At 47.7% G+C, this 26,633-nt stretch overlaps 1 protein-coding gene across 13 annotated transcripts in view; it reads left to right on the top strand.

Annotated features, from left to right (window-relative positions):
* SAMD11 (sterile alpha motif domain containing 11) overlaps positions 1–26,633 on the top strand; it is a 180,794-nt gene that overhangs the window by 42,975 nt on the left and 111,186 nt on the right. For 10 of the 13 annotated variants that reach the window (XM_037880960.2, XM_037880963.2, XM_043531523.1 and 7 more), the window contains exon 3: positions 19,077–19,255. The exons of the other annotated variants lie outside the window; for them this stretch is intronic. In XM_037880960.2, coding sequence (XP_037736888.1) covers positions 19,077–19,255 — 179 coding nt within the window. The remainder of the gene's footprint in view (positions 1–19,076; positions 19,256–26,633) is intronic. 13 annotated transcript variants of the gene reach the window in all.

Below are 26,633 nucleotides of genomic sequence, written 5' to 3' on the forward strand. Positions count from 1 at the left end.
AGTTACAAACTGCACCAGTTGTTCTCACATATGCGTATTGGCTGTTTGTTTGTTTTTTAAAGTAGTTTTAAAGTGCTATGTCTAATTAAACAAAAGGCATCTTGGAAATTGAAAGTGATCCACTAAGGCACCTTTGGACTTTTCTTGTTTGCTTTGGAATTTCAAAGTTTCTTTGACCGGCCTTGGAGGACAGGATGGTTCTAAAGAAATCTTGCGGGCAGACCTGGCTACTGCCTACCCTGTAATTGGCAGCTTATGCTTTGACGTTCTCGAGCTGCCCTCCGATGCTGGCATTAAGCTTCCACCATTTCTGTGCACAGAGCTCATTAGGGCCTGGAAAGCCCAAATGACTCTGTGTGTGTGTGTGTGTGTTAATGTAAGACTTGTAGCTTGAGTGCCACGTTCTCAAACGGGACATCCACCAGCCAGGGAGGATGCTGCTGGGTGGTCCTGTCAGGGAGGCAGCTGCGGTTGATTTTTGGCACCAGCCTCCCACGGGAACTACCCGCATGCATTGCAAAGCTTCTCCGGTTACTCTGTCTCCGTTGTGTGAAGCAGCTGTTGTTTCTCTGACCTGATCAGCATGTCAGTTTGGCTGCTCCACTTTTGAGGGGAACTTCTGGGAAATCATGGTTGTCTTAAAAGACAAAAAAAGCCCTCTGTTAGTTTCCATCTCTTTCTCCCTGCTACACCTGTGGGATTACCTGTTGAAACTGACAGTAGAATTGGCATAGTTGAGTTGATAGCATGGTGCTTTTCGTAGAGGATCCAGCAGGGGATCGGAAGTTAAGGAACCTGGGATTCTGTCCCGGACTCTTCCGGGGATGAAGTTATTTGGCTTTGGACAAGTCACTAAAGCCCATATTTTCAAATTGGCCATGGGTTTTGGGCACCCTGTTTTTTTGGCAGCCCAGCCTCAGACTCCTTTAGGCCTGGCTTTTCAAAGGTGCTGAGCCTCCCACAACTCCCAGTGACTTGAACTGTGGGTGCTCAGCACACCTGGAAATCAGTTTCAAATGGTCTCGAACTAGGCACCCAAAAAAATGGAGGGACTGTCAGTCAGTAGCCACTTCTGAAAATCTGGGCCTCAACAGCTCCATGCCTCAGTTTGCCCCTCTAAAATTAAGATGATAATTGGCCTTTGTAAAGCACAGTGAGATCTTTGGTTGAGGGCTATTGCTTCTCTTTCTATTAAAAGAACAATGTGTATATATATATTTTTCCCTTTAAGAAATGTTTCACTTTGCTTTTTCACCTCTATAAACATTGCCCTGTGTCACAGCAAAGGCTGCCAACAAGGAAAAACCATCTTTAGGGGCAGGGCAGGAGGTGAAAATTGCACCCTGTCCCCCACCGAAGCCAGTCCTGCCTGTTGAAAAGTCTGACAAGCAGAGGCTGGGCCCAGCGTGTCTTCTGAGGAGCAGCCCATAAGCGGAGAGCATGAGTCTGAGGAACATCCAAGAAATACTTCCAGCAAGTCTCTCCACAACAAAATAAAAGTATAAACTCAGGGGCAATTCTCTCTCCTCTCCCGCACTGAATTCCTGGGGAAAGTCTGTGTTCGCTTAGTCCTGACGGGACAAATGCTGGAGTGAAATGCTAACTCCCGAGGGAATGTGTGGGGGTTCTTTGGTCACTTCTCCTTCTCTTATCCAAGAAGTCCTGTAGTATGGATTCTGAAGGGGGAAGGGGAAATGTACAAGACAGTGTCGTTTAGCTCCTTGCCTCTTCAGTGAGGGAGGGGGAGGGAGGGAAGGGATTCAAATACAAAGAAAAATAACATAAGCTTTGCTTATCCTTAGAAGAAGGTAGCATCTATGGCCAAATCATCAGCTGGCGTAAGTTGACATAGCTCCATGAGTGCTGATTTACATCGACTGGAGGTTCTGGCCTTACCTCTCTGCTTCCTCCTTTTAACGGAAGGCATGCACAGATTATATAGCATGGGACCGCTGCGGGAAGTAATATCCAGCCTGCTCCTGGAGCTTCTTCCAAAGAGCCTTTGAAAACGAGTAGCTCCAAAAGACAAACGCTTTTCCCCACTCCTGAGCTCCCCCCACAAAGCTTAGGCGTTCCAAGTGGCTAATTCCAGAACAGAAGAGCTCCAGCTGTAGTTACAAATTATCCTTCAAGCTTTATAATGTGCTGGAAGGTAATAAATGGGAAGTGTTTCCTTCTATTCACAAATCTGATTCCTCTGTTTCTTTACAGCTTCTACAAATAATATTGCTGTTGTCGATAAGCACAGCTACCACCTCCAGATTCCGAGCAGCTTTCACTTTGTTTTTAAAATGATTTACTTGTACTATAGTAGAAGCCAGGGGCTCCCTTAAGCCAGACACACTGTAAGAAATGGTCCCTGCCCCAAAGAGCTTACAGTCTAAATAGTAAATACGACAAAGGATGGGAGAAAAAAACATAGTGTCACTAACCTCATTTTAAGATGAGGAAACGGAGGCACAAAGAGGTCAAGTCATTTGTCTAAGGCCACACAGGAAGTCTGTGGTTGATCCAGGAATCATTTTCTTGTTTGACCTCCCACACCCCCTCAAAAAAGAAGTTGAAAATGCCTTGAGAAGTGACTCTGGAGTGGAGTTGAGAGCCACTCTGTCGTACAAGTGCAGCCTTGAGCAGGGTAAAGTTCGCATCACCTTCAAAGATTGAAACCCAAGATTCTAAGCAAGTAAAGAACTCACAAGTCTGCCTTGTCATTCGTTTATGAGGCCTCATATAGTACAAGACGATTATGTTCCAGGTCCCCACTTTTTGTGGCTAGCTCCCTCACCTCCACAGCCAGAAGGAATTTGTGGCTCGTAGCCTCAGATACCGAATTTATATCCAAAGGGTAATTTAGTCCAAGGCCCGTTTGATGGAATAAAATTGTTTAGGGACTCGCTTGACAACACTATTATGGAAACTTTTTAGATTTCAAGAGAGTGAAACGTCCTCCTGTGTATAGGACATGTAGGAGCCAGCACAGGTAGCAAGGTAAGGCACATGAATATCAGCCACAGTCAGAGAGGTGACCATTTTGTCTTTTTCTCTGATTGGGTGTCTGGAAATATTTCCTACGACACGTTAGCTCAGAAGCAGAGCAAGAAGCTCCGGGTAACTCCTCAAACTCCAGCAAAGAGTAAGATGTTCATAGTGGGAAGGCTTATTGTAACTCTTGAGTTGGTTGTACAAGAGAGACAGAAGGTCCTTAGAAGTCCTACACAAAGGCTATAAGAATTCAGAGATTCTCCTCCAGTGTTTCAGCACCTCTCCTATAGTGCCAGAAGTGCTTAGTGAAGTTTGGAGCATTGTTAAACATGTACTCCCAAGTTGAGAGCAATCACTCCATTCCTTACAGGAGAACAAGATACCTGGTAGACCCCAAAGAAACACATGAATACTGACCAGTGAGAGATCTTCCTGCTTGGAATGCTCCTTTAAAGAAAAGAAGGTTCCTATATCAAGGATCGCCCCCATTTCACAAAGGGGATGGCAATAGAAGATGGCCTCTCCTCTATGCTATCAAGAGGAATAATTGCAATTCATCATACACTTATGGCATCATCAGATTTGCTGCAGCAAACCATCATTACCTGTGCCAGCTGAGTGATTGTTGGTACCAAAGCCTTTTCCCCATTGGAAAGGAAAGCGTGCGGATGTTTCATTTTTTAGATGCCCTACCTGTAAAAGCAGAATCGTTTCACAAGACATCACTTCCAGAACAATACAGATGTACAGCCGCTGGGTCCATTATACAGCTCAAGGAGAGCTCTTCTAAATGTGTCTCAAGGAAATCTTACCCTCTTGGGAGGAAGATTTTTCATGGGAATCTGGGAATTCTTCCCACACACCGCTGTCTCTAGATGAAAGACTGTAACGTGGGTCCTAAGAGATCCTGCTTCTAATGGGATCTTGTAGGGGTGATGGTGTAATGGTCAGTTCTTTGGCTCAGACTATTTTAATCTCTTTCCTTAGGGCTTGTACACAGTAGGGTTTACTTTGGTATAATTCAAGTCACTCAGGGGTGTGAAAAAGCCACCCCCTTGAGCGACGTAAGTTACACCAACCTAAGTGCTGTTGTGGGCAATGCTATGTTGGCGGGAGAAGCTCTCCCAGTGACATAGATACCGCCACTCGGGGAAGTGGAGTAAGAACGCCGATGGGATAGAGCGTCCGCACTAGCCGTGTGACAGCATCACAGCTGCGTCGGGTATAGCTGCACCGCTGTAGCTATTCCAGTGTAGACTAGCCCTTAGACCACTGAGGACAATCTTTGTGCAACCTTTGAAAGTCCTTTAAATTATTGTATGGCAGCTGGTTAAACTGACTTATTGTCAGACCAACCTTTAACTGATCCAGGCTCATTTGAGAATAACAATGGATACCAGCGTTCTGGGATAGTGTGCCAGAATGGGCATGCTCGTTGTGACAAGGCAGGTAAGAGAGTCACATTGCAGCATACTGAAGTCAGCCAGCAATGACTTCAAAACATTTTTCTGCACTAGGAACATCAAGAGTATAGCAGGTATCCTATTAGAGGCCAGTGACAGGACTGCAGTGGCCTATATAAATTGACAAGGGGGCAAAGAGACCTCAGTCCTACATCAAGAAATGATTCAGATGTGCTACTGTGGCTGGGGAAGAGGAAGATGACAATAAAAACAACTTATATTCAAATAAAACTACATCATTCAGTAGATCGGTCCAACAGACAGGCCTTCCCCCCAGGAGAATGGGAACTCTACCAACAGATGTTCTGCCAAAGAGCGAATATGTGGAATTTCCCTGTGATACACTTCACTAGCATCCAGGAGCGGCAGGGAAGTACAAGACCGTTCCAGACATCAGGAGGAGGAAACGCACAAGATAGATGACTTTTTGCTCTTGGGCTGTGTGCGGCCAGTAATGGTGTAAGCGTTTCCCACCTCTTCCTTTTCTGCCACGAATAGCCAGAATAATAACAGAGGGGAAGAGAAGGTTAGATAGGTCACTTCATACTGGACCCGTGGCTCCCAGTTTTCATGGTCAAGGTCGATGCCATTCCGTGAACCCTGAAAAATTCTGCTGTACTTGAGAAAAGCTTACTGTATAGATACTCCATCTGTCTGCCCATGGCAACCTAATGGATAAGGCATTGGCGTCCTAAGCCAGGGATTGTCGATCCGTGTCCCATCCGGGGTGAGATGGTATTTCTCTTTCAAGGATTGTGGTGGATGCTCCATCACTGGCAATATTAAAATCAAGGTTAGATGTTTTTCTGAAAGATCTGCTTTAGTCCAAGCAGGAATTAATTCAGGGAATTTCTCTGACCTGTGCTATGAAGGAGGGGAGACTAGCTGGTCAAAATGGTCCCTTCTAAGTTTGGAATCTATGCATCTGCAAAGAATGAAACTAACTGCCAACTGAGGTGATCTGCAGTCCCAAACCCTGCAGTCCCAGGACCTTAGTGATACCAGATCAAATTAATCACTTGGTGTGAGTGAGTGCAGTTCCCACCTACGTCAGTGGGAGGCGTATCCACTTTTGCACTGTGGCTTGTTCCTCATGGCTGTTGGAGCATTTGCTGGAACAGGTGAGAGCTTTGTCTGAGGAGGGATCTTTTCTCAGTGTCTCTCAGATGAAGTTATTCTTAGTCCAGCTCTAAAACATCTAGAGAAGATAGCTTCTTTCCCTCTCCTGGACCAACAAGTATTGCTCTTCTGTCATTGTGCCCTAAGCCTCAACAACTTAAGGAAATTCAGCTGTGTTCTCCAGACATGCACAGGGGCAACAGGGTATTTCTGTTCTGGGACTCAACCCCGGAGGCAATCGGATTCTTTGTTTTGATTCATTTTGGTGCATTTTGGTGATGAGGTCTTGAAAGGGTTATGAGGTGTAAGCCATCCTCAAGGTGCGTTAAATCTGCCATGCAACAAGCTTTACCTGCAGCCAGTAAGACTTCTCCTGTGATAGTTATGAAGGTTTGGCATAAGTCACCTGGAGGATTCTTATGCTGCGTCAGGTATTGAGGGGGGAGAATAACACCGAAAATCGCACATTGTCTCTGGATCTCAGCCCCTATGAGAAAATAAATTGTCGGGTATGTAGAAATGTCCCCTTTTTCCAGCCGTCACTTCATTTAAAAGAAAATGGATTTTTTTTTAACTGACAGTTTCAAAAGTAGATTGATCCCAAAGTTCAACCTACCTAAAACTTCAGACCAAGCAGCCCAGCACTTACGAGGGAGTCTGTATTAACAAAGCAACCTGCACGCATGATGGAAGAAAACACCTTCGAGGAAGGAAACGGGTTTTTGGTTTTGACTGTTATGAACAATGGTGTGAAAAAAAATATTCCCGCAAATTTGAAAAATAGCTTTTGAACAAAGTTCTTCTTTTGAAAACATTTGCTGGGCAGGATTCGTTCCAGCTATTGGGCATGCCAGTGTAATGGTCAATTGCCACTTTGGTAGCAGAACAGTGTAAATATTGCTCTCAAACGATGGCCTAGGAAGAACAAATATAGAAGGAAGCATGAGTGCAAGTGTTAGCAAAAGCAAGGAGGGCTGGATTTTCTTATCCTTTGTCCTTATTCAGTGCCTTTCATATGGCAATCTCAAAGCTCTTTACAAAGTTGGGTAAGCATTATTACTTCTCTTATAGGTGGGGAAACTGAGGCATGGAGCAATGGAATGGCTTGTCCATGGTCATGCAGTGAACCAAGCCTAGAACTCAGGTCTTCAGGTTCCCTCTCCTTTTGCTTTTTTTTTTTTAAACCTTTCTGCCAATTGGGTTTTCATTAGAGATGGGGAAAACCAGGACTGGTTTGGATCAAGGTCTTGTTTTATATGAACCCCCAGATTGTTGGGGAAGAAAGGTGTTGTTCCTGTGAATGGCTCTCATTTTGGCCATGTGACAGGGTGCAGGGGCAACCACCTCTTCTAGCAAACAGAGAATTAATAGTAACTCAGGCTTGCATGGGTGTGGGGAGGGAACATTGCAGTAGCAGCTCCAGGACCAGGCATAGAGAGAGTTTGCCTGGGAGACTATTCCCTGAACCTATGGGCCTAGGGGAAATATTTTTGCTACATTTTGATGTTTATCTGTGATGGGGAGATAAAATTCTCACTGGAAGTGGGATCTGACGGGCTGACTGGGTGTGTGTGTGTCTGCATGTCTCCAGTCACCACCAGTGTTTTTTTATTTCATTAGGCCCAAAGCAGAAAACTTCAAACAATCCCAAGACTGGAAAAAGTCCCCGTGGCCTAGCGTGCTGTAATTCTTGCTCACCTGTTTGTTTCATTGTCTCTTCTCCCTGTGTTTGGAAACTTACCCAAGGGCTTGTCTGCACTGCAGGAGAGACTTGGCTTCGGCTTAGCTACGTGGGTGTAACTGCACCAGTGCAAACCCCTCATGCAGGCTTGTTGAACTGATGTTAAAAAGCAATAGGCTGGCCCAGTGGTTAGGGTGTTAATTTGGGATTTAGGAGACCTGGGTTCCATTACCTGTTCCGCCTCAGACTTCCTATGTGACCTTGGGCAGGTCCCATAGCCTGTCTTGACCTCAGGACCCCATTTGTGAACAGGGATGATAATTCTCTTCCTCACAGGGTGCTGCGACAAAAAACGCAGCAAAGAGTGTGAGGTGCTCAGAAACTACAGCATTGGAGGCCATACTCATATCTAAGAGAGAGATGCTGGTGCAGCTTAGCTTGGTTTCAAAGCTACATAACTCTAACTGGGCTGGGGCAGCCAAGCCCTGAGATGCCTGTGAAGCAGATGCTTCTTGCCTCAGGGACCTCCTTCTTCTGATGTTTATTACCATTCATAGATTATAAAGGCAGAAGGGACCATTGTGATCTAGTCTGACCTCCCGTATGACAGGCCATAGGGCTTCCCTGAGTTAATTACATTAATGTGTGTGTTGCTTAAAATCCAATCAGAAGGAAAGGAAACACACTCTCCACCTCCCCATCGTGCATTAACAAATTCTGTCAGGAGCCAACCCATTCTCGCAGGCCTCTCAGCCAGCCCCAATATGCATCGGTGGACATGGCCCGGAAGATACAAGAATAGATGACATGATGCTTTTTAAAGTGTAACAGGATGGCAGTGTGCAGGTCATGTCTTCCTAAAATGGCTGAGCCAGTAGAGGATAACAGCCTACTGCTGCTGCCAGCTGCTGAGTTCCTCCTATAGGTCAAGCAGCAGGAGGTCTTTGCTGCCGTGCAGCTTTGGGATTCCTGCTTTGCTGATGACCCTTGCCGGGAGGCGCTTTGGGATCGGGGCCCTGCCTGCTTTTGTGCTTGTACCGCCTTAGTGCATTCTTGGTGCCTCTGGAAACAAGTAATAAATAATAAACGTGTTAGCCATCAGGTTAGGAGCTGGACTGAATTTGACAGGGAGGCAGAAAATAGCTGCTCTGGAAAGCTGCTGACTGTTGTTTTATTCATTTGTTCATTACTGAACATTGGAGCAGGGAATAAGGCGGGAGGGCTGGACAGCTTGTTCTATCTGTGACCCCTGTTTTAATGGTGAAGTGGGTAAGCGCCTGGGATCCGAGCTGCTGCTGCTGCAACACTGGATTTGCTATCGAAACAATCAACATGGTAGGCCAACCACTGGTCTAGAACGTTTAACGAAGGCCCCGGGGAGAATATAGGCTTATTCTGAAACCGAATTGACCCTTCCTTAGGTGTTCATATTAATCACAGCCAAGCCTAATTGCAAACTCTGGGCGAAAGAACAGTTAATTATCCTATGGGGGGATGTTTAGTCGCTTTTCTTGTGTCATTTCCCTAATTAAAGCAACTTGGCTGGGTTTTTTAAAATCACTTCCAAGAACTCAGAACCTCCTGTCCCTTCTCCAAATTTTATTATCAATAAAAAGAGAGAGAAATGCGGTCTGGACTTGAGGATTTCCTCCACATATGGAACAGATTTAGCATTCTTCAGCTCTCAGCAGTGGCAACACACAGATCTTATTCCTCGCCCCCTGCCCCACCAATTCCCTCTCGACTCCGTGTGTTTCCCACAGCTACGTATGCGGGTGGGGGGAAAAGTATGCCCTGTAGCTTCTTCCTTTCTTTTCCACTCCACCACACGGGCTTGAACGTCAGTGTAGACTCCATTCCATTTTAGTGCAATTACACGAGCGTAATGGAGTAGAGCAGGGGGTCTATGGCAGGCGAGGGACAGCAGCGTGCCATTAAAAATCCGGCCCACCCTTCTCCGCCCCCGCCCCCCCGCTCTCTCCTTGCAGAGCAGGCAAGCTTCCCCCTCCCCCCCACCTCTTACCCCAGCGTGCAGGGTTCCTGCCCCTCCTTCTCTCCCTCCCTGCGGCCGATCAGCTGACGGCCCTTGCTACGGAGGGGGAGAGGTAAAAGCGGGAAGGGGGTGGAATTGGCATATCCCCTCCAGCCCCCTGCCGTGAGCCTGGGAGCACCTCTGCACCCCCCTCGCACCCCTCTCACACACCCCTAGCCCTCTGCTCTGACCCCTGCACCCCCCCCACACCCCCAGCCCTCTGCCCTGATCTCTGCACCCCCCACACACCCCAGCCCTCTGCTCTGACCCATGAACCCTCCTCACACACACCCAGCCCTCTGCCCTCACCCCTGCACCCCCCCACACACCCCAGCCCCATGCCCTGACCCCTGTACCCCCCACAACCCTAGCCCTGACTCCGGCACCCCCCACACACCCCCAGCCCCCTGCCCTGACTCCTGCCCCTCCTCACACATCCCCAGCCCCCTGTCCTGCACCTCCACATCCCCACCCTGAGCACCAAACGGGAGCTCCTACACACACACCCACACATTCCCACCTGCACCCCTCGCACCACATGGGAGCTGCCCAGGTAAGTGCTCCACAGCCAAGCCTCCTGCCCCAACCCTGAGCCCCCTCCCTCATTCTAGCTCCTGGCCAGACCCTGCACCCCAACTCCCAGCCTGCTCCTTCACCCCCAGCCCTGTTCTCAGTGCACTCCCACCCTCAGCTCAGTGCAGAGAGAGGAAGAGGATGGGCCAGAACCAGGGAGAAAGTAGGTACCTACTCTATGAGGACAGGGCCGGGACCCCAGACCGGCAACGGGCTGAGTGGGGCTGGCAGCTGGGACCCTGGCTGGCAGGAGCCGGCGGACGGAACCCCAGACTGGCAGCGGGCTGAGCCGCTCGGCCCACTGCTGGTCTTGGGTCCCGGCCGCCGGCCCCGCTCAGCCCGCTGCCGGTCTGGGTTTCTGGCTGCCGGCCCCTTGCCAGCCAGGGTCCCGGCCGCAGGCCCTGCTCAGCCCGCTGCCGGCCTAGGTGAACGAAACCCCAGGCCAGCAACGGGCTGAGCGGGCTGGCGGTGTAAGATCAGCATTTTAATTTAATTTTAAATGAAGCTTCTTAAACATTTTGAAAACCTTGTTTACATACGACAATAGTTTAGTTATATGATATATAGACTTATAGAGAGAGACCTTCTGAAAAACGTTAAAATGTATGACTGGCACGCGAAACCTTAAATTAAAGTGAATAAATGAAGACTCGGCACACCACTTCTGAAAGGTTGCCGACCCGTGGAGTAGAGAATCAGGCCCTTCAGTGTGAGCAGAACTTACATATTTGCAGGCATACTGCTTTTGTGTGCGTGTGTCTTTAAATGTTGCTAGTTTTGATGCTGAAGAGGTGTCGTCCACAAGGACTGCACCTGCTCAGGTGTTTGGGTCAATTCCCTGTAGTGTCAGATGTCCAGATTTTGCCTTGCGGTCAACGTGGACTGGCGAGTGCTTTGCTTTTGTATTAGTTTTTTGCATTGAGATTCTGCCGTGCAGCTTGTGTAGCAGAGGCCTTTGCGGCACTGGGATCAATTAAATCCTCACCAGGGACTTTCTAGGAGGAATCTTTCTTTTTCTGGCTGACTTTGAATGTCACAACAGGGCGTTCAGCTGTTTTGACCTCCTTGCAGTAGCTCCCAGGGCAGGAAACCTTTCCTAACCGCTCCCCCCTCCCCCGGCCCAACTTCTGCACTCTCCACCAGTCATTCCATCTGCAAGCTTTCACAGAGCTCTTATGCAATATTGCAGTTTTTGTAATCTTGTCTAAGGAGAACACAGCTCCGGGGGAAGAGTATGGATGGGAGTTGGGATGGGTAGGTGTAGAGTGGTTTTATTTTGTAACTCTGATTACTTCAATTAGCCATGGTGAGCCAGAGCCTTTCCCACCCTCTGGAAGGGAAGAAAGATTATCATAATTCTTCTTCTTCCTCCGTCTGTTCCACAACAGAACCATTACCTGTCTGCAGGTTTCTGATACACTCAGGTACAATTGTTCTCAAGTTGTTTTGTCTTTTTAGTGCCATTGCAGCCTTAACCTTTGGTAAGCTGTGGACTTAAATTTCATGTTAATTTCTATCTCCTGAGGCCATGGGGGGGAAGTGACTGCCTGTGATTTAAAAAATAAGACAGTGAAAGCAATTAATGGTATCAAAAGATCCTAGGAGAGTGAAGTGTGAATGACTGGCAGCTGGACTGGCATGGGAACAGCTAGGTGGGTAGCGGGGTGTGAGTGGGAAATAGCGGGATATTGATTCAAATTCCAGCTGGGTTTCATTAGTCCGTATCTTAACCCGCAAAAATAATCATAAGCAATATATAAATGGAAAAAAGAAGCTGATAATACATAGGTGATTCTGCTCTGCGTCCAGTGCTTATCATTCTGAGAGCTGTAGAGAAATGTTTGACTTCCTAATTACACCAAAAAAAGGATGAAATTGTCTATTTTCCCCCCTTGATCCAAGGGCGAGAGAATCTTTGGGTTATGAAAGGGAGTGCTAGCTCTGAAGGGATTTCCTCTGCGCTCAGTCAGTGTTTGTGGTGGAAGCACACGGCTGGATGACTTTTTTTTTTTTTTAAACCATATGTTTTTTGGGGATGATTTCCCTGGGACAACACCTGTACGGTAACTGTGCAACAGCCCTAATGCTCTTATTAGCCTTTAGGGTGGCTGGTGCTTAACCCATTGACGACTGGAATCAGTCTGTGTAGAAGGGCTTTAATTAACCTCCGTGTTACTATTATCTGTGTCCCCTCTATAAAACGAGGGTGATAACCTGTCCTTTCTTCCACCCCAGCTATGTTGTAAGCTCTTTGGGCCTGTCACTGCCTCTCACTACCACCTAGTCTACATGCGGTTTTTCTACTGATTTAACTACTTTGGTTAGGGGTGTGATTTTGTACCAACATAGTTAAATTGGTAACAGCCCTTAATGTGGAGAAATGTACACTGGTATAAAGGTGAATAAACCAGGTATGGAAATGAGGTTTATACTAATATTAAGCAGCTTTATACTGGTATAACTGTGTCCACGCCAGGGGGTTGTGCTGCTTTAACTATATCAGTTTCTAGAGAAATATAGTGATACAGAAACAGTTGTAGATCTGTGTGTACAGCATGTAGCATATTGGGGCTTCTAGGCAGGGGTACCTACGGGGTAGAACACTGGCCTGAGTTCCGTTCCCAGCTTTGCCACTGGCCTGCTGGTTGACCTTGGGCAAGTCACTTCATCCCTGTGTGCTTCAATTTCTCCATCTATAAAATGGGGATAATGACAGTGACCTTGTTGGTAAAGCGCTTTGAGATCTATGGCTGGAAAGCGCTGTATAGGAGCTGGGTGGTGTGACTGTTGTCTCAGTTGGGGGTCCTAATACAAAAACTGTCCCAGTTAAGATCCGCTGGGGCATTTGTGCTGGATAACAAATGGTATAAACAAGTGGGATTTGCTGGCCAGGTGTTCTCTGTATGGGCCCCTCGGCTTTGCTCCTCTTGACCCACTTTGATCTGAAATAGCCCGCATCTGATTAAGACACACGGCAAACTTAATTTGTTCCCCCAAACATTTGAAATTTGGGGGGATAGGGAAGTATTTAAAGGGGAGGGAGATTTGAGTTTCAAGTTGCCAGTCTCACTGGTAGTGGTATCATTGTACATGCTGCATAGTGGATGTGTACGTTTTTAGTGATTGCCGATCAGCTGTACAAAGGCATCTGGGTAATGCTGAGAATCTCTGTGTTTTTAGTAAATTTCTCTCATGGTGTGGGAGGATGAGAGTTTCCCTCCTTATCCTCACTTCCCCGCTCCCTAGTGACCTGTGGCTTTTCACATAGCACCTGGTGGTTAATCAGAATGGCTTAGTGACAGGAACGGGGAGGACTGGCTGGGAAAAGAGAAGTTTTGAAAAATGAAATGACTTGCTGAGTAATCCTGGGAGGCGTGTTCGTTCTAGGTACTGTGCGCTACCCCAAGGAACCTTCTAATATGAATCGGAAATCGGCAGCTCCTTAAGAGATCGCTACTTAGAGCTCTGGTCCCCATTAAAAAGACACCACTTACTGTGCAGGGGAATCAAGGTGTTTCTAAAGGGAACTAACTGCTGGAGCTCGACACTCCTTCTGCAGTGAGTGCTGGTAAATGTTGACTTTTACAACGGTAACCACTCTACACTTGTGGCTGAGAGGAATAAAAAGCCACATTGCCATTTTTAGACTGCTCTGTCATGTGTATGTTCACATGAAGGCTAGTTGCTTTTCAGAAACCCATCACTTGCTTTTTTTTATACAGCATGTATATTTAACCATGGTGGGAAGGAAATTTCTTCCTGACCTCTGCTCGTTATCTGTTTACACCCTGAAGCCTGGGAGTTGATTGCTCTAGTAGCTGCTATACTCATTCACATAATTGCTGGTGGTATTTTTATTTGCAAGACTGTCTAATCCTTTACTGAGTAATTAGCTCCCATAATATCTTGTGACAGTGAGTTCCACAGATTAAAAAGTACATTTTTAACTGTGCTGCCTCAGTTTCTCTAGGTGTCCTCTTGTTCTTGGGCTATAGGAGATAAATAAAGTGATTTCATTCATTAATGAGATGCAAGTGGGAAGTAGTTCCAGATTCAGCTTTGCTTGTGGATTCATTTAGTCTCTATTGAGACTTTTCTGAAGGGCTTGATTTAGTTTGGCCTCTTGCCTTTGCTAAAAAACTCATACACCCCATTGGGTGCTCTGCATTTCTCTAGCAGAGGCATTGCCTTCCTGCTGCGGAGATAGCAGGGGCCATTATATAAATTCAGGACGTCTCTGGGAGTAACCAGAGATGCTCAAGTGACGCTCTGACCATCAAGATAGATCATCCCTAATGTCAGCCTTGGATTAGGCTAAGTGTTTGTTCCTCCAAAGTTGTAATGTGAGCTTGGGTGACATATGCAGCTCTGCAACAGGAGCAGGGGTCATGGAGAAATAGCACAAAGGGGTTGGGGGAAAAGCGTCCACTTGAACTTGGGCTGCTGATAGACAAGGAGTTATTCCCTGAAGACACAGAGCATGTGGGCCTGGGTTTCATGGCTGCAAGTTACAAGCCCTGTGTTTCTGACGGGAACTGCTGGGGTTCAGGACCCTGCTGCACGTGGAGCGTTTACCCTACAAAGGTAGAGTTACAGGAGAGGCCTGTGGACTCTCTAGCTTTTCAAGGCTCTGATGCAAGAAATGATTGTAAAGGGACACTGAGAGGTTGGCGTAGGCATGCACAAGGGGGCTTTCAGAAACCCCAGCGTTCGTCATGTTATGAATATAAAAAGTAAGTAAAGGGGAACAGTGTGTTTTGAAAAGAATAAAATTCTCTTGCAGTGTTTGCAATTCAACTATTGCAGCCTCCTGCTAATGTATGAGACCTGCACATAATCCTGCTGCCGCACGGACAAGCCTTCCTAGTTGCAAGATGCCAAGGCTCCATCAAATATCTATAAAGCCCCTACCTACCTATACATAATAATGCCATTGCAGTTTCTGAATGCATACTAGCACATAGCATCGCTTTGCTGAATTCATGCTTAACTACCTGTCACTTGTGACATTGAACCACTCGGAATCCAAATACCTGCTGGTACCTGTATTAACAGTGTTCACCTGCACAGGTGCCTCTTGCTGATGTAATCTGCCTATGGTATTGACAAGGGATGTTGGATCTGATCCGAGAGAGAACAATTCCATTGTCTTTAGTGGACTTTGGATCAGGCCCAGTGTGTTGATTAACAGTTCTATTTTACTCACCCATGGCCTCATCCAGAGCCCTTTGAAATCAGCGGTAAGAGTCCCCTTGATTGAAGCATACTCTGGATCAGGCCTGTAGTTGCCTGTATACCCAATATAAATGCAAGTTTGTGTCCACTAGTAAATACCCCTGCATGGATTAAGAAAGTGAAATTGATTGGAAACTGGCAAAACTAAAGGACAGAATTGACTCTTCCAGTCTGTTTAATTGCCTGACCTGGGAGAAACACAAAACAACCCCTCAATGGCATAAATAGTACAAATAGAACTTTAAACACTGCAATTCATTTTTAACAATCTAGTAAGTTTTCAGTAGCACAGTTTAGGCATTTTAAAATTAAATACTCAGGGTCCGTTTTTCACTCCGCCACATGGGCTTAAACGTCAGTTTAGACTCCATTCCATTTTAGTGCAATTACATGGGCACGATGGAGTGGAGAATCAGGCCCTTCGGTGCAACTAGGTTGTCCCTTTTTCGGATCAGGTCTGGGTGCCACTTGAGCAAATCAAACAAGAGAGCACAGTCCAGGTGTAGCTAGACCTGGCTCGAAGCCTAGTGGATATTTTCTGTCATTGTGTGCTTGTTTGTTTTTAAGTAGAGAGAGTCTCTCTCAAATCACTTTTAAGCCGGTAGGAATGGAGCGCTTGCCTTTTGTCAGATGCAATTGTGACTTTGAGGGAGGAGATGGGGGGTGCCACTGAACCACACTTTGTGCTGGGGTTTAAGTGAAATGAATGAATTTATAGAGGTGCAGAGTATTATAAATGTTGGAAGAACCTGTGTTGTAGTAAGGCCATTAGTTCTGTTCATGGCCTGGTGGGCTCTTTCTGTAGGTTTAGTGCCTCCTTTTCTGTCGCACTCTCACTCTTGTTAGGTCTGATGAGTCCCTGAGCAGTCACTGAGACCTGGTAACTGCTCTAAGGTACCATAATGGCCATAAAATGGTTTTTATTATCTGATCAGCGCTGTTCTCTTTAGCCTGCGAAGTCACAGCAGAGAGCATATTGCAATTATTTTGCAGCGGAAATTTGCACACCCTCCTCTCCACCCCCTTTAATTGTTATGATAAATTGCAACTTCAGGAAAATATATAAAGCTTTGGGATGATATAGCCAACTGATATTCAGCCCTGGCCTTTCAGCGTGACTGGAGCCGGGTGCAAACAGGACCCTTTTACAGAACACGCCACACACGCCATAGCTACGAAGGATCGCTTTAGACAGAAGCTGAGCTCTGTACAGATTTGCTAACAGAGAACTGTATGCAGCAGAGCTGGAGGGAGCCAAGTGGGGAGGAGAAGCCTCGAGCCTGTGGCAGGTGTCTGGGGTGAGGGAAGCAGAGCCTCCCGGGCAAGTTCCTCCAGGCCTTATAGACTTTAGAAACTGCTCTTTGTACGAACCACGTGGTTGGGTCTCCTATAATCTTGAAGGAGGCAGGCTGGTGTAGGTGTGTGTTTTTGGGGTGACAGCTGTTGTCTGTAGCATCGTCTCTTGGAAGCCCTTGAGCTACCCCCTCATGTAGGCTTCAGACCAACTCACTCAGCTCTGGCAAATGTGCTGTTTTGCAGCCGAGGGTGGGCACTTGGGAATCAAACATTCAGCCATCCTGCCCGCTGCAGCACGTCCCAAGATCCGTACAAAGCCTGGGACGTCCAAGGACTTAGAGGGATTTGCCCTGTTGCTGTTCCACAGGGGTTTGGACTCCACCACCACCTCTTTACTCACCACCCCCAGTTCCTCCCACCCCGCCCCAGGAATAATTTGCAAGTAAATTGAAAATGTTCCTCCTGGGGAGTGTCTTATCCCCTACGTATGAAGGGTTCCCCCATTTGAAGGCCAGTTTGACCCATTGCTTCTCTGTCCCCTGATGTTTGCTGCTCACAGCAGCTGCTGCTTTGGCTCTGAAATGCACGAGAATGGGAAGCTAACAGGCCTCCTTTGGGTTACACCTTTAGGTGGATGTAGCTAATTGTTGCCATGATCAGGGCTCCCCTTAATTAACATAACTGGAAAGTCAGTGGCAGACGCAGAAGAGACGTTTTCATTTGGCGTTCTTGGAAAAGTTTGAAATGTATTTAATTAAAAAAAAAAAAAGACTTACATTGAGGTTTATTCAGCTATCCAGTAGCTCTCCCCTGCTTTTCCAGAGCATTTCATTTGTCAGGATTATTTGGAAGGTCTGAGCTGCAGCCTCTGCGAACCTCTGTGAGGTTAAATGTTGCTCTGCATTTATCTGACCTGGCCTGACACACTTCACCTTCTTCTCTCTGCAAGTCCCTCCCGAAAGCACGCTCCTGCCAAGAGGGCCACAAGGCCTTGCTTTTCCCATCGAAGATGATGCATGCACAAATTGTAGGGAGGTCACAGGACTCCTGCTTCACTTCACTGCTTTCATGATTCCCTTTCTAATCGTGTATTTATGTTGATGTCTAGTTAGACTTTAAGCTCTAGAGGGCAAGGACCTTAGCTTTGTATCGGTCTGTCTCAGGTCTCCTAAACCCCTTTCACACCGGGTGTGCGAATGTGATGGTTGCCATCTTGCCTGACGGACCTGGGAGTGAATCAGTGTGCTCCTGAGTAGGAAGCGTGAGCTTCTACAGCTTGAGCTAGAAAGCCAAGATTCCCTAACCGGGGCTATAACAAACTCTCATCCTCTGTGGATCAGGCACAGAGTGGGGGACCTGTGGCACACACTCACCGGTGGGTTACGCCAGTGGTTCCCAACCAGGGGTACGTGTACCCCTGGGGCTACACAGAGGTCTTCCAGGGGGTACATCAACTCATCTAGATATTTGCCTAGTTTTACAACAGGCTACATAAAAGACACCAGCGAAGTCAGTACAAACTAAAATTTCATACAGACAATGACTTGTTAATACGGCTCTATATACACTGAAATGTAAGTACAATATTTATGTTCCAATTGATTTATTTTATAATTACATGGTAAAAATGAGAAAGGGGGCAATTTTTCACTAAGTGTGCTGTGACACTTTTGTATTTTTGTGTCTGATTTTGTAAGCAAGTGGTTTTTAAGTGAGGTGAAGCTTGGGGGTGCGCAAGACAAATCAGACTTCTGAAGGGGTACAGTAGTCTGGAAAGGTTGAGAGCCACTGGGTTACACTACCCCAGTTGTAAATGAGATTTTTGGGACCAGGGCCCCGTTGTGCCAGGTGCTGTACACGTGTACAACAAAAAGACAGGCCCTGCCCCAAGAGCTTTCAGTCTATTTGTTTGTACTTTGGCTTTCTCAAGAGTTGCGTGGTAATTGACGAACTTGGGCAGGACTGTCCGGAGAGAGTTTGCACAAGCGCCTTCCTCTGTTAAAATCCATCCCGTTCAGCTGGGGTGTGTGAAAAGGACAACGAAAACCGCTGTGGTGATAGCTTCACATTTGCGGTAGTACAGACTGTTTGCTGTTACAGAAGGACAGAGTTTGCCATCAGACGGTGCGGGGAATTTCTAGTAGAGTCACAGAGAGTTCGGGGGGTGGGTCAGGCCTGTAGGTATTCTGGCTGGGGGAAATTCACCTCAGTGTCGAAAGCCTGCAAGAGGTTGTGTGTCTGGGGTGGCTCCCCACCCTCCCCTTATGCACCACTTCAGTCAAAATAGGGCTTAAGGTGAACTTAATTGGAGCATAGCCTTGGTGCTGGGAGGGAGTCACCCCTGTTATGCATAAAATCTATCCTATATAGGTAGTAGGAAATCTCTTGGAGAGAGGTGGGCTGGGCCCTAGCTCTACTGTTGTCTTTCCCTCCTGTTGACCTGGCCCAGCAGGAAGAGCCTAGGGAATGGGAAGCGTCTGCCTGTTAGAGCTGCAGCAAGTTTGTGCTGAGTGGGACAGTCATGAGAACCCCCTTGAAAGTCACCTGTATTTGAACCTTCACACCCGTGTTAACTGGGCACTGACTCTCACAACGTAGCAATTTTGAGGAGAGCTTTTTGGTCCTGAGTTGCCTAATCAAATTCTCCTTCTCTTCCCTCTCCCCGATTTTTGTGCCAATTCCTTCTGCTCGCCAGAACCGGGGTCGCCTGGCCGAGAAGAGAACAATCCCTCTGCCTCCCACCAGGCTCCCAAAGAAAGAGCTGACCTCCATTTTCTCACATAGCGACGACAGCGAGGAGAGTGACAAGGCCAATGGTCAACACCCTGAAGTGAAGCAGGAGGAGGATCTGCATATCAGTATCATGAAAAGAAGGTACTTTCCGGCTGTGGGATGGTGGCACTGCGAGCCCAGAGACGGAGAGCACTTGACGGCGGGTCATGGGACCGTGCCAGAGCTGCCACGGGAAGCTCAAGTTCAAAGGCTGCCTGTTAGCATCATCTCCTGAATTGGAAATGAAAGTGTAGATGTAGCAGATATATAGTCGTTATACACAAAGAGTGGAAGGGGGATTCCTGCTCTGTGTTCCTTACTGTGACCCACTCACTCCTGTTTGGAGAGGCTGAGTGTCTATGGAGCCTTCAATAGACCTACCATGGAATTTACCTCGTACTAGCGGCACTCGGCCATTAGACGATAATCTCATTTGACCCTCCGTCCAGTGTTCAGTGACTGTGCTGCATGGGGCCTTTTCAATCACAGATGGTAGAACGTGGCAGAAGTCTAGGAGCCAGATCCTCAGCTGGTATAAAGATGCTGAAGTTTCATGGGTTTACGCCAGCTGAAGATCTAGCCCTACGTTCCAGTTTGTCCTAACGGGACCGCGGTGATCTAGAAGCTTTAAAAACTTTTGGGGGTTGGTAAACAGAACAGTGGCAGGCGGGGGAGGGAGGTGTTTATGCTCCTAATTGGAAATGTCAAATTGCTAAAGACAAAATCCCAGGCTTGGCCTGAAGAATGTGATGGTAAGTATTACAGTAGATGTGTTGAAAGAGCTAAAAATAGTCAGTAAAACGTAAGGAAAGTGTGTGTGTGTGTTTTGAACATCTCTCTGTACTGTGTGCGCTCCTACTACCTAAAACTGATGCAGAACTGAAAAGGGAATTGAAAATCGTAAGTCACACCTCGGTATCCCCTAAGTTTGGCTCTCGTGCAAAGCCTCGTCGCCCCTGGTATCCAACTGCAGAACTTTGAGTTCTTGCATCCCTCCGGAGAAATATTTTGTTTATAGGATCTACAACCACAGGAAAATAAATATCCCGAGTGGCTGCATCTTGGCCCCCCCATGCATGTCATTGCTACTCATTTTGATCATCATCTCTCTCTAATGCATAAAATCGCTCAGATTCCCAGACAAGCTCTATAAAAACAGAGGAGTGGAAACTGAAGGCATGTAATTGCTTTTCTGTGTTTTATGCGTTCTTGCTCCTGAGCAGATAAGCCATTTCCCCTTTCCTCCAAGCAGAAACCGCTACGTGTAACAACTGCGATCTCAGGACTAAGGGAGTCGAAAGAGTAGCCTGGCCCCTCGGGTGAAGCCCGTCTATAACCAAGAGCTGCTCACCCATCACAGTAGTTGGTCAACAGTGCTGGCCAAGGGTTATTAATTGGAAGAGGGGCAGGTGCATCTCGCGCGCTCTCTCACACATGTGCGCGCACACACGAACCTGGCTAAACAGTCCCAAGAAGCTACCATAATTTCCCACCCCCACCCTCCTTTAATTATGCTTTTAATTCTGCAAAAATTACAATGCTAGGCTTTCTCATTAGGAGTGAGAATAACATAATAAATATTTAATTGATATTCAGGGCCCCCAAAATATAAAGTGCTTTTATCTTAAATCTTTAATTACAGTAATTGCTTGGCCTTGTTTATTAGGAAATGCAGAAAAAAATATTCCTTAATTGTCATTAGCTTCTGGTCCTTCCGCTCACCATTTCACTGCCCCTCCTTCCATTTTTTCGGTCAGTTTATTGGAAGGATTCAGTCTAAACCTTGTTTTGAATTCTTAGGAGGAGAGGATCATGCTTTCCAGTTACTTTGAATCCTGTTTATTCCATAGAGACATTTTTGACCTCACTTTGCTGCCGTTGTGGAGGGGCTGTGTGGGGATATTGCATTCGCTTTTTCACTTTCAGACCAGCCCAGTCCTCTTTCCATTGACTTTCAGTGGGAGTTGGATCAGAGGCCCTCTGTGCCTACAGTTCTTGCTAAGACAGAGCTTCGTTCTGAGAGGAGCTGAGCATTTTAGCCGGAGCTGCCTGCGCTGAGTACCTCTCTGGAGCCTTCCAGAGTAGTCACAGACTCTGGTACCCTCTAGGGGCCCAGTCTAGGCCCCATTTGTGCTAGTGGGGGTGTTGCCCAGGATCAGGCCTGTAGCGTAATGTCACAGAAGGTGGTATTCAAGTTCTTCCTAAAGCCCGGGCCTTGGAGATTCCTCGTGGCGAGCAAAAAATGGCTGCAGGGAATATGTAGCCTAATTCATTGCACACACACACTTTGCCAGGGAATCTGTTGTAAAAGGTGGGACCTTTGGAAAGTGGAGGGGGGAGTAAAGCATGGAGGCGAATGAGAGCTTGGTAAAGTTGGTCTGGCTGCTATGTGGGTGTGCCAGTATGGAGACAGAGAGACCTTGTGCTGTCTGTCCTGGCCCAGAGCTATTCTCGCATATGTCTTGATGAAGGGCTAGAATGGCAGAGGCAGCTCCAATGTGGCCAGGCACTGCAGTGATGGATGCCGTAATAACCAGAAAGAGAGAGTGCATTTTCGATACCCCACCAGGAGGCACCTGCTGCTCACACCTTCAGGAATCTCCTAATGCTCTAGCTCTTACACCTTTAAAGCGCACATTACACCCATTCCCACCCCTTGGCCTTGAATGCGCAAAGATGGAACTTGCAGCATTGTTGTAGCCGTGTTGGTCCCAGGGTATTAGAGACACAAGGTGGGTGGGGTCATATGTGTTATTGGACCAGCTTCTGTGAAAGACACAAGCCTCTGAGCTGCACAGAGCTCTTCTACAGGTGGAGCTGTGGGTCAGAGGGGTAGCATGTGCCATTGCTTAGGGCTGGCTCTGGGGAGAGCAATGGGTAGAAAGTAGCTGGATCCCTTCTGGTCACTGCTCTGCTGCAGTGTACGTGCCCTTGCTGTGCTCGCTCTCTCGTCATTAGCATCACAGTGGAGAGGGAGGAGGGCGTGGTCAACCTGGTTCCAGGGAGGCCAACGTCGTCGTCATAAAGGCGAGCTGTGTAGCAGACATGACAGCTGGTGCCCCATCTGCTTCCTGTTTTAATTCACCTGTTGCAGCCTCCCATAGTGGTGACGGATTGGGGGGAGGTGTCGTTGCCTCCAGGGGAGAGGAAGAAATATTCCAAACTGTGGTCGCAGGGGAGTGAGGTCAGAACGAAGCCAGTCCTAGTGTGTTTCTCTCTCTGTCGTTTTGAATACTTTTGTTTCTGATTTCACTTTTATGAAATGTCTCCTTCCACCTCCAGTATCAATGTGAGGGAATGTGTGCCAGTGTCAGGAAGGCTTGCCATGGTTAACGAAAAGGGAGTGGTGCTTAGGGAGCAGAACAGGGGTCTGTGAGCTCAGTCTCCTGAGTTCTGGTCCAGCCTTTGCCACTGGCACGCGAGGGGACATTAGGCAATCCATCCACTGTGGGTCTCCTTGTGGGTGTACTTTAAGAGCAGGATGTCTGGATTCTGGTGCTCTTGGACTGCAGGGTGGAGGAGGATCGACTAGTGCAGCTGTCAGCTCTGTGCATTGCAGAAGGGATATAGCTGGGCAGATTAGGGGCGTGGCAGAGGGTCCTGCCATCCCAACCCATGTGTGCCTGCTAGTGCTTGAGGTTACTACTGCGGGGAGTGGATGCTGCAACTTCTTAAAGGGGTAGTCGGTGCTGCTGCTGAGCACTCTTTGAAGTCATCTGTGCTACGTAGGGAGAGTATACGTAGCCACTGTTACTTGGCCACTGCATCTCTGCACCCCTCTGGCTGTATCAGCAAGAAAGTAGCCCCTACCCTTTTTCTGTAAAACGGGTGCAATAATATTTACCAATCTTGCTGGAGTACTATTGGAAAGATTCCTGAATGTTTGGAAAGTGCTGGGAGGCCCTGGCAGAAAGGTACACTGTCAAATACAAATATCCCGTTATTAATTCTGCAAACAGTAGTTTGTAATGATGGTGAATTGCCATCTCGTTTGCACCCTGGGCGCTTTTCTGCAGGCCCTTTACATAGTCGAGGAAGGAGGGGTCTTTTTGCAGATGGTGTAATAAAGTAGCCAGTGAGGTCACGCCTCTGCCCGCGAGCATGTTGTTAGGTCCTGATCCCCCATGTTACTGAACACCTGCGGAAGGAGGTGTTGGAAGGAGTCAGAGATGCTCAGCAGTTGCTTTTGGTGCATATAACAAAGTTAAGTAAACCAGACCTGGTAACTGACATGAGCTTGGATCCCTGTACAGAGATCCAGGTGACCTGTGGTTATAGGTGGGTTGATGCATCTTTTAGCGAGACGTCGTGAGCCCTGCTTCACACATTTTACATTAGCATTCTGTGAGCATGCCCTGCATCTGGGAAACAGAAAGTTTCAAATCCTCTCTCTCCCAGCCAGCTTCCCGTGCTGGGATTGTTACTGTAATGCAGTGCTTCTCAACCAGGGGCCTGGGGCCCCCTAGGGGGCCGCGAGCAGGTTTCAGGGGGCCACTAAGCAAGGCCGGCATTAGACTTGCTGGGGCCCAAAGCAGAAAGCTGAAGCCCCACTGCATGGGACTGAAGCCCGGGGCCCCAAGCCCCACCACTCGGGGCTGAAGCCGAAGCCTGAGCAACTTACCTTTGCGGGGGCCCCTCTGGCATGGGACCCCGGGCAACTGCCCTGCTTGCTACCCCCAATGGTGGCCCTGGCTTTTATATGCAGAAAAACAGGTGTTGTGACACAGGTGGGCCTTGGAGGCTTTTACAGCATGTTGGGCGGGAGGGGGGGGGTCAGAAAGGAAAAGATTGAGACCCCCTGCTGTAACGTTTGACGCGCTGACTGTAAACTCTCCAGCAGCGGCCACCCACGTGCCAGGGGGTGATGGCTTCAGGCCTTTGGTTGCAGAAAGCCTCGCTCTTGGAGGGACTTCTCCACACGCACAAGTCGTACTGCCTTAACTATCGCAGTTTAGTTAAAGCAGTACAACGCATCTAGTGCGGACGCAGTTATATCAGTAGGCAGGTGCTTTATATTAGTGTCGCTAGCCTGTTCCCGTACAAGAAAGGAAATATGCTATGCCAGTTTAAGGTACATTTATACAGGCATAACTGTATCCACCCAAGGGGTTCCACCAGCATAATTATGTTGGGTAATAGATCACACCCCCAACTGAAATAGTTGCACAGGTACAAACGCTGAGTAGGCCAGGGCTAAATTGGGACTTAGGCAAAATGAAGCCTTTTCCATGTTTGATGAATTATTGACTAAGCTGCCCCTTCTTAGCACCTGAGCTGAAACCTCTCCACACTGGTCCCTTCTCTCATGCTAGTCTGTTACGGAGGCACACGAAAACACTATCACTGTGTTTTTTCAAAGGAAGTTAAGGGAGGTTGGGCACCAGCTTCAACTGAGATTCGGTGGGAGTGTGGCGCCCAACTCCTTAGACATCTTGGAGAATCCGAATTTATAATATTAAGAGACTGGCTTAAACCAACAAAAGCCTGGGAGTTTAGAATTAGGGCTAAAACTGCCTTTTAGTCATACCATTGTGAATAGCTACCACAGGCCCTTCAAACAGGAGTGGCCATACTTACATAGGTGCTGGATTATAGGAACCATAAAGCAGCAGAAGGATTAACAGGAGGTTTCTCAGTGTCTGCACGACAGAGTCTGTGTCTGCATAACTATGCTGGCGTATAGACACGCAGTGTGCGCCAATGGACGTGCAGCGTGCTGCCGGTTTAGAAACACCACTTCCCTGAACGACATTAGCTAGGTGGACAAAAGCTCGTTTCTGTTGGCTTACCTGTGCTGGCTAGGGGGTGTGGATTTTTCAGACTTTTGCCCATCATAGCCATGCCAGGATGAGTTTTAAATGTAAACCAAGCCTCAGCTCCTATTTGATTTAAACCAGGCAGCTGAGCACAGGGGCATGAGAGAATTTAACTAATACTTTTAGATGCTGGCTGTTCTCTTAAGATGGAAAGGAAAGAGATCTGATGAAAGCCTCTGAGCTTTGAGATGATGGGCTGTGTAACTGCTCGTGGAAATACATATGTGGATAATTCTCCAACAGGCCGTAATGGCATGACTAATAATAAGAGGCAATAATACTTAAGCACCTGTTAAAAATGGTAAAAGTTTTTGACCTGACCAGCTGCAAATGCTCCAAAGGAACCATTACTGGCTACCTGTAAATATGTAGTTTGGCCTGGGTGACATGCAGGATAGGCTCAAATCGCTGCGCCCGGTTAAAAATGCCAATGAAATTCTTGTTGAAAAAGGAGTGAGAGCAGCAGATGCAGGAGCAGATTGCATAATGAGCCCACGTGGAGGGCCAGATCCCTTTCCAAATGTTGTTCTGAAATCGAAGCTGGTTTTGAGAGGAATAGGAGTGCAGAAGAAGGAGAAGGGCCTGTGACCGTGGGCGTGGCGCTAATGAAGACCGATGCCTGTGCCTCTAGGAAGTCCCTTTTGAAATGGAGACCCTGATTCAAGAAGGAGTGGGGCAGATGTTTTGCAGCTTTCTCTCTCTACTCAGCTGTAGTTTGCATAGCTCTGCTCTCGGTCCTGCTGCACGTGGTGCGCTGGCGTTTAACTGCAGACTCATTCTTCTCCCTCCCCGGCCCAGAAAACCAGCTCATGGCACCGTTCTCACTCTCTGTTTCCATTTTCTAATAGCAAGATTGCTGATCTCCAGTAAGCCTTAATGGTTAGCTGCTGTCAGCCCTTTTGATGCCTCGCTCTCTAAGTGGAAAGCTATTTCTGACATCCCATAAGGCTGCTGCTCTTTGACTCCCTAATCGATTGAAGTTCAAACTGAAGGCCCCCTATTATAACTGTCGCATGCACCTGCCTGTGATACAGCCGTCAGGTGCGAGGCAAAACCTTCTCAGGACAATGTGCCTTGTCTGAGACTCCGCTCTCCTCTTCCTCCCCTGCCTTTGCCCCTGTGATGCCGCCTGATAGTGGCTATGTAGCAATGCAGCCTCCCTTCTGGCAGAGCCTAGTCAGCGGGCCTGCCATTGGTCCAGTGTCATGGCCTGACTCGACAACACCCAGCCTCCATGCCTCATCTAGCGGATGGTGCCAGAGATCTTGCTTGGCTCCCCCGGGAAATGGACTGAACTGGCTTATCTTTAGAGCAGGTTCTGTTGCCAACTTGTAGCTGCTGAAGAGAGCTAGGAATGGGGCAGAGCATTGGGGCCAGTCGGTTGGATTGGATTCTGCAGCCCTTGTCCTGACCCTGGTGACAAATGGTACCAGTTGGAGAGGGGAGGGGGGGTCCCACCTCTTGCTGATGGTGTAACGTGGTGCTCGCAGCAATTGTTTGCTTTGCTCCTCCTTTCTCTTTCTGCCTGAGATTTTCTCCCTGCATTTCCTCCTTTGTCACATCTGCCTGCTGCTTAATAATAATCACTCCAATCAATCAATAAATAAAAGATCCATCTGGGAAGCAAATGCTGGATTTGGTCCAGAGTGCCAGGAAGCTGCAGT

The sequence above is a fragment of the Chelonia mydas genome, chromosome 18 (genome assembly GCF_015237465.2).
Source record: "Chelonia mydas isolate rCheMyd1 chromosome 18, rCheMyd1.pri.v2, whole genome shotgun sequence".
Classification (NCBI taxonomy): Eukaryota; Metazoa; Chordata; order Testudines; family Cheloniidae; genus Chelonia; species Chelonia mydas.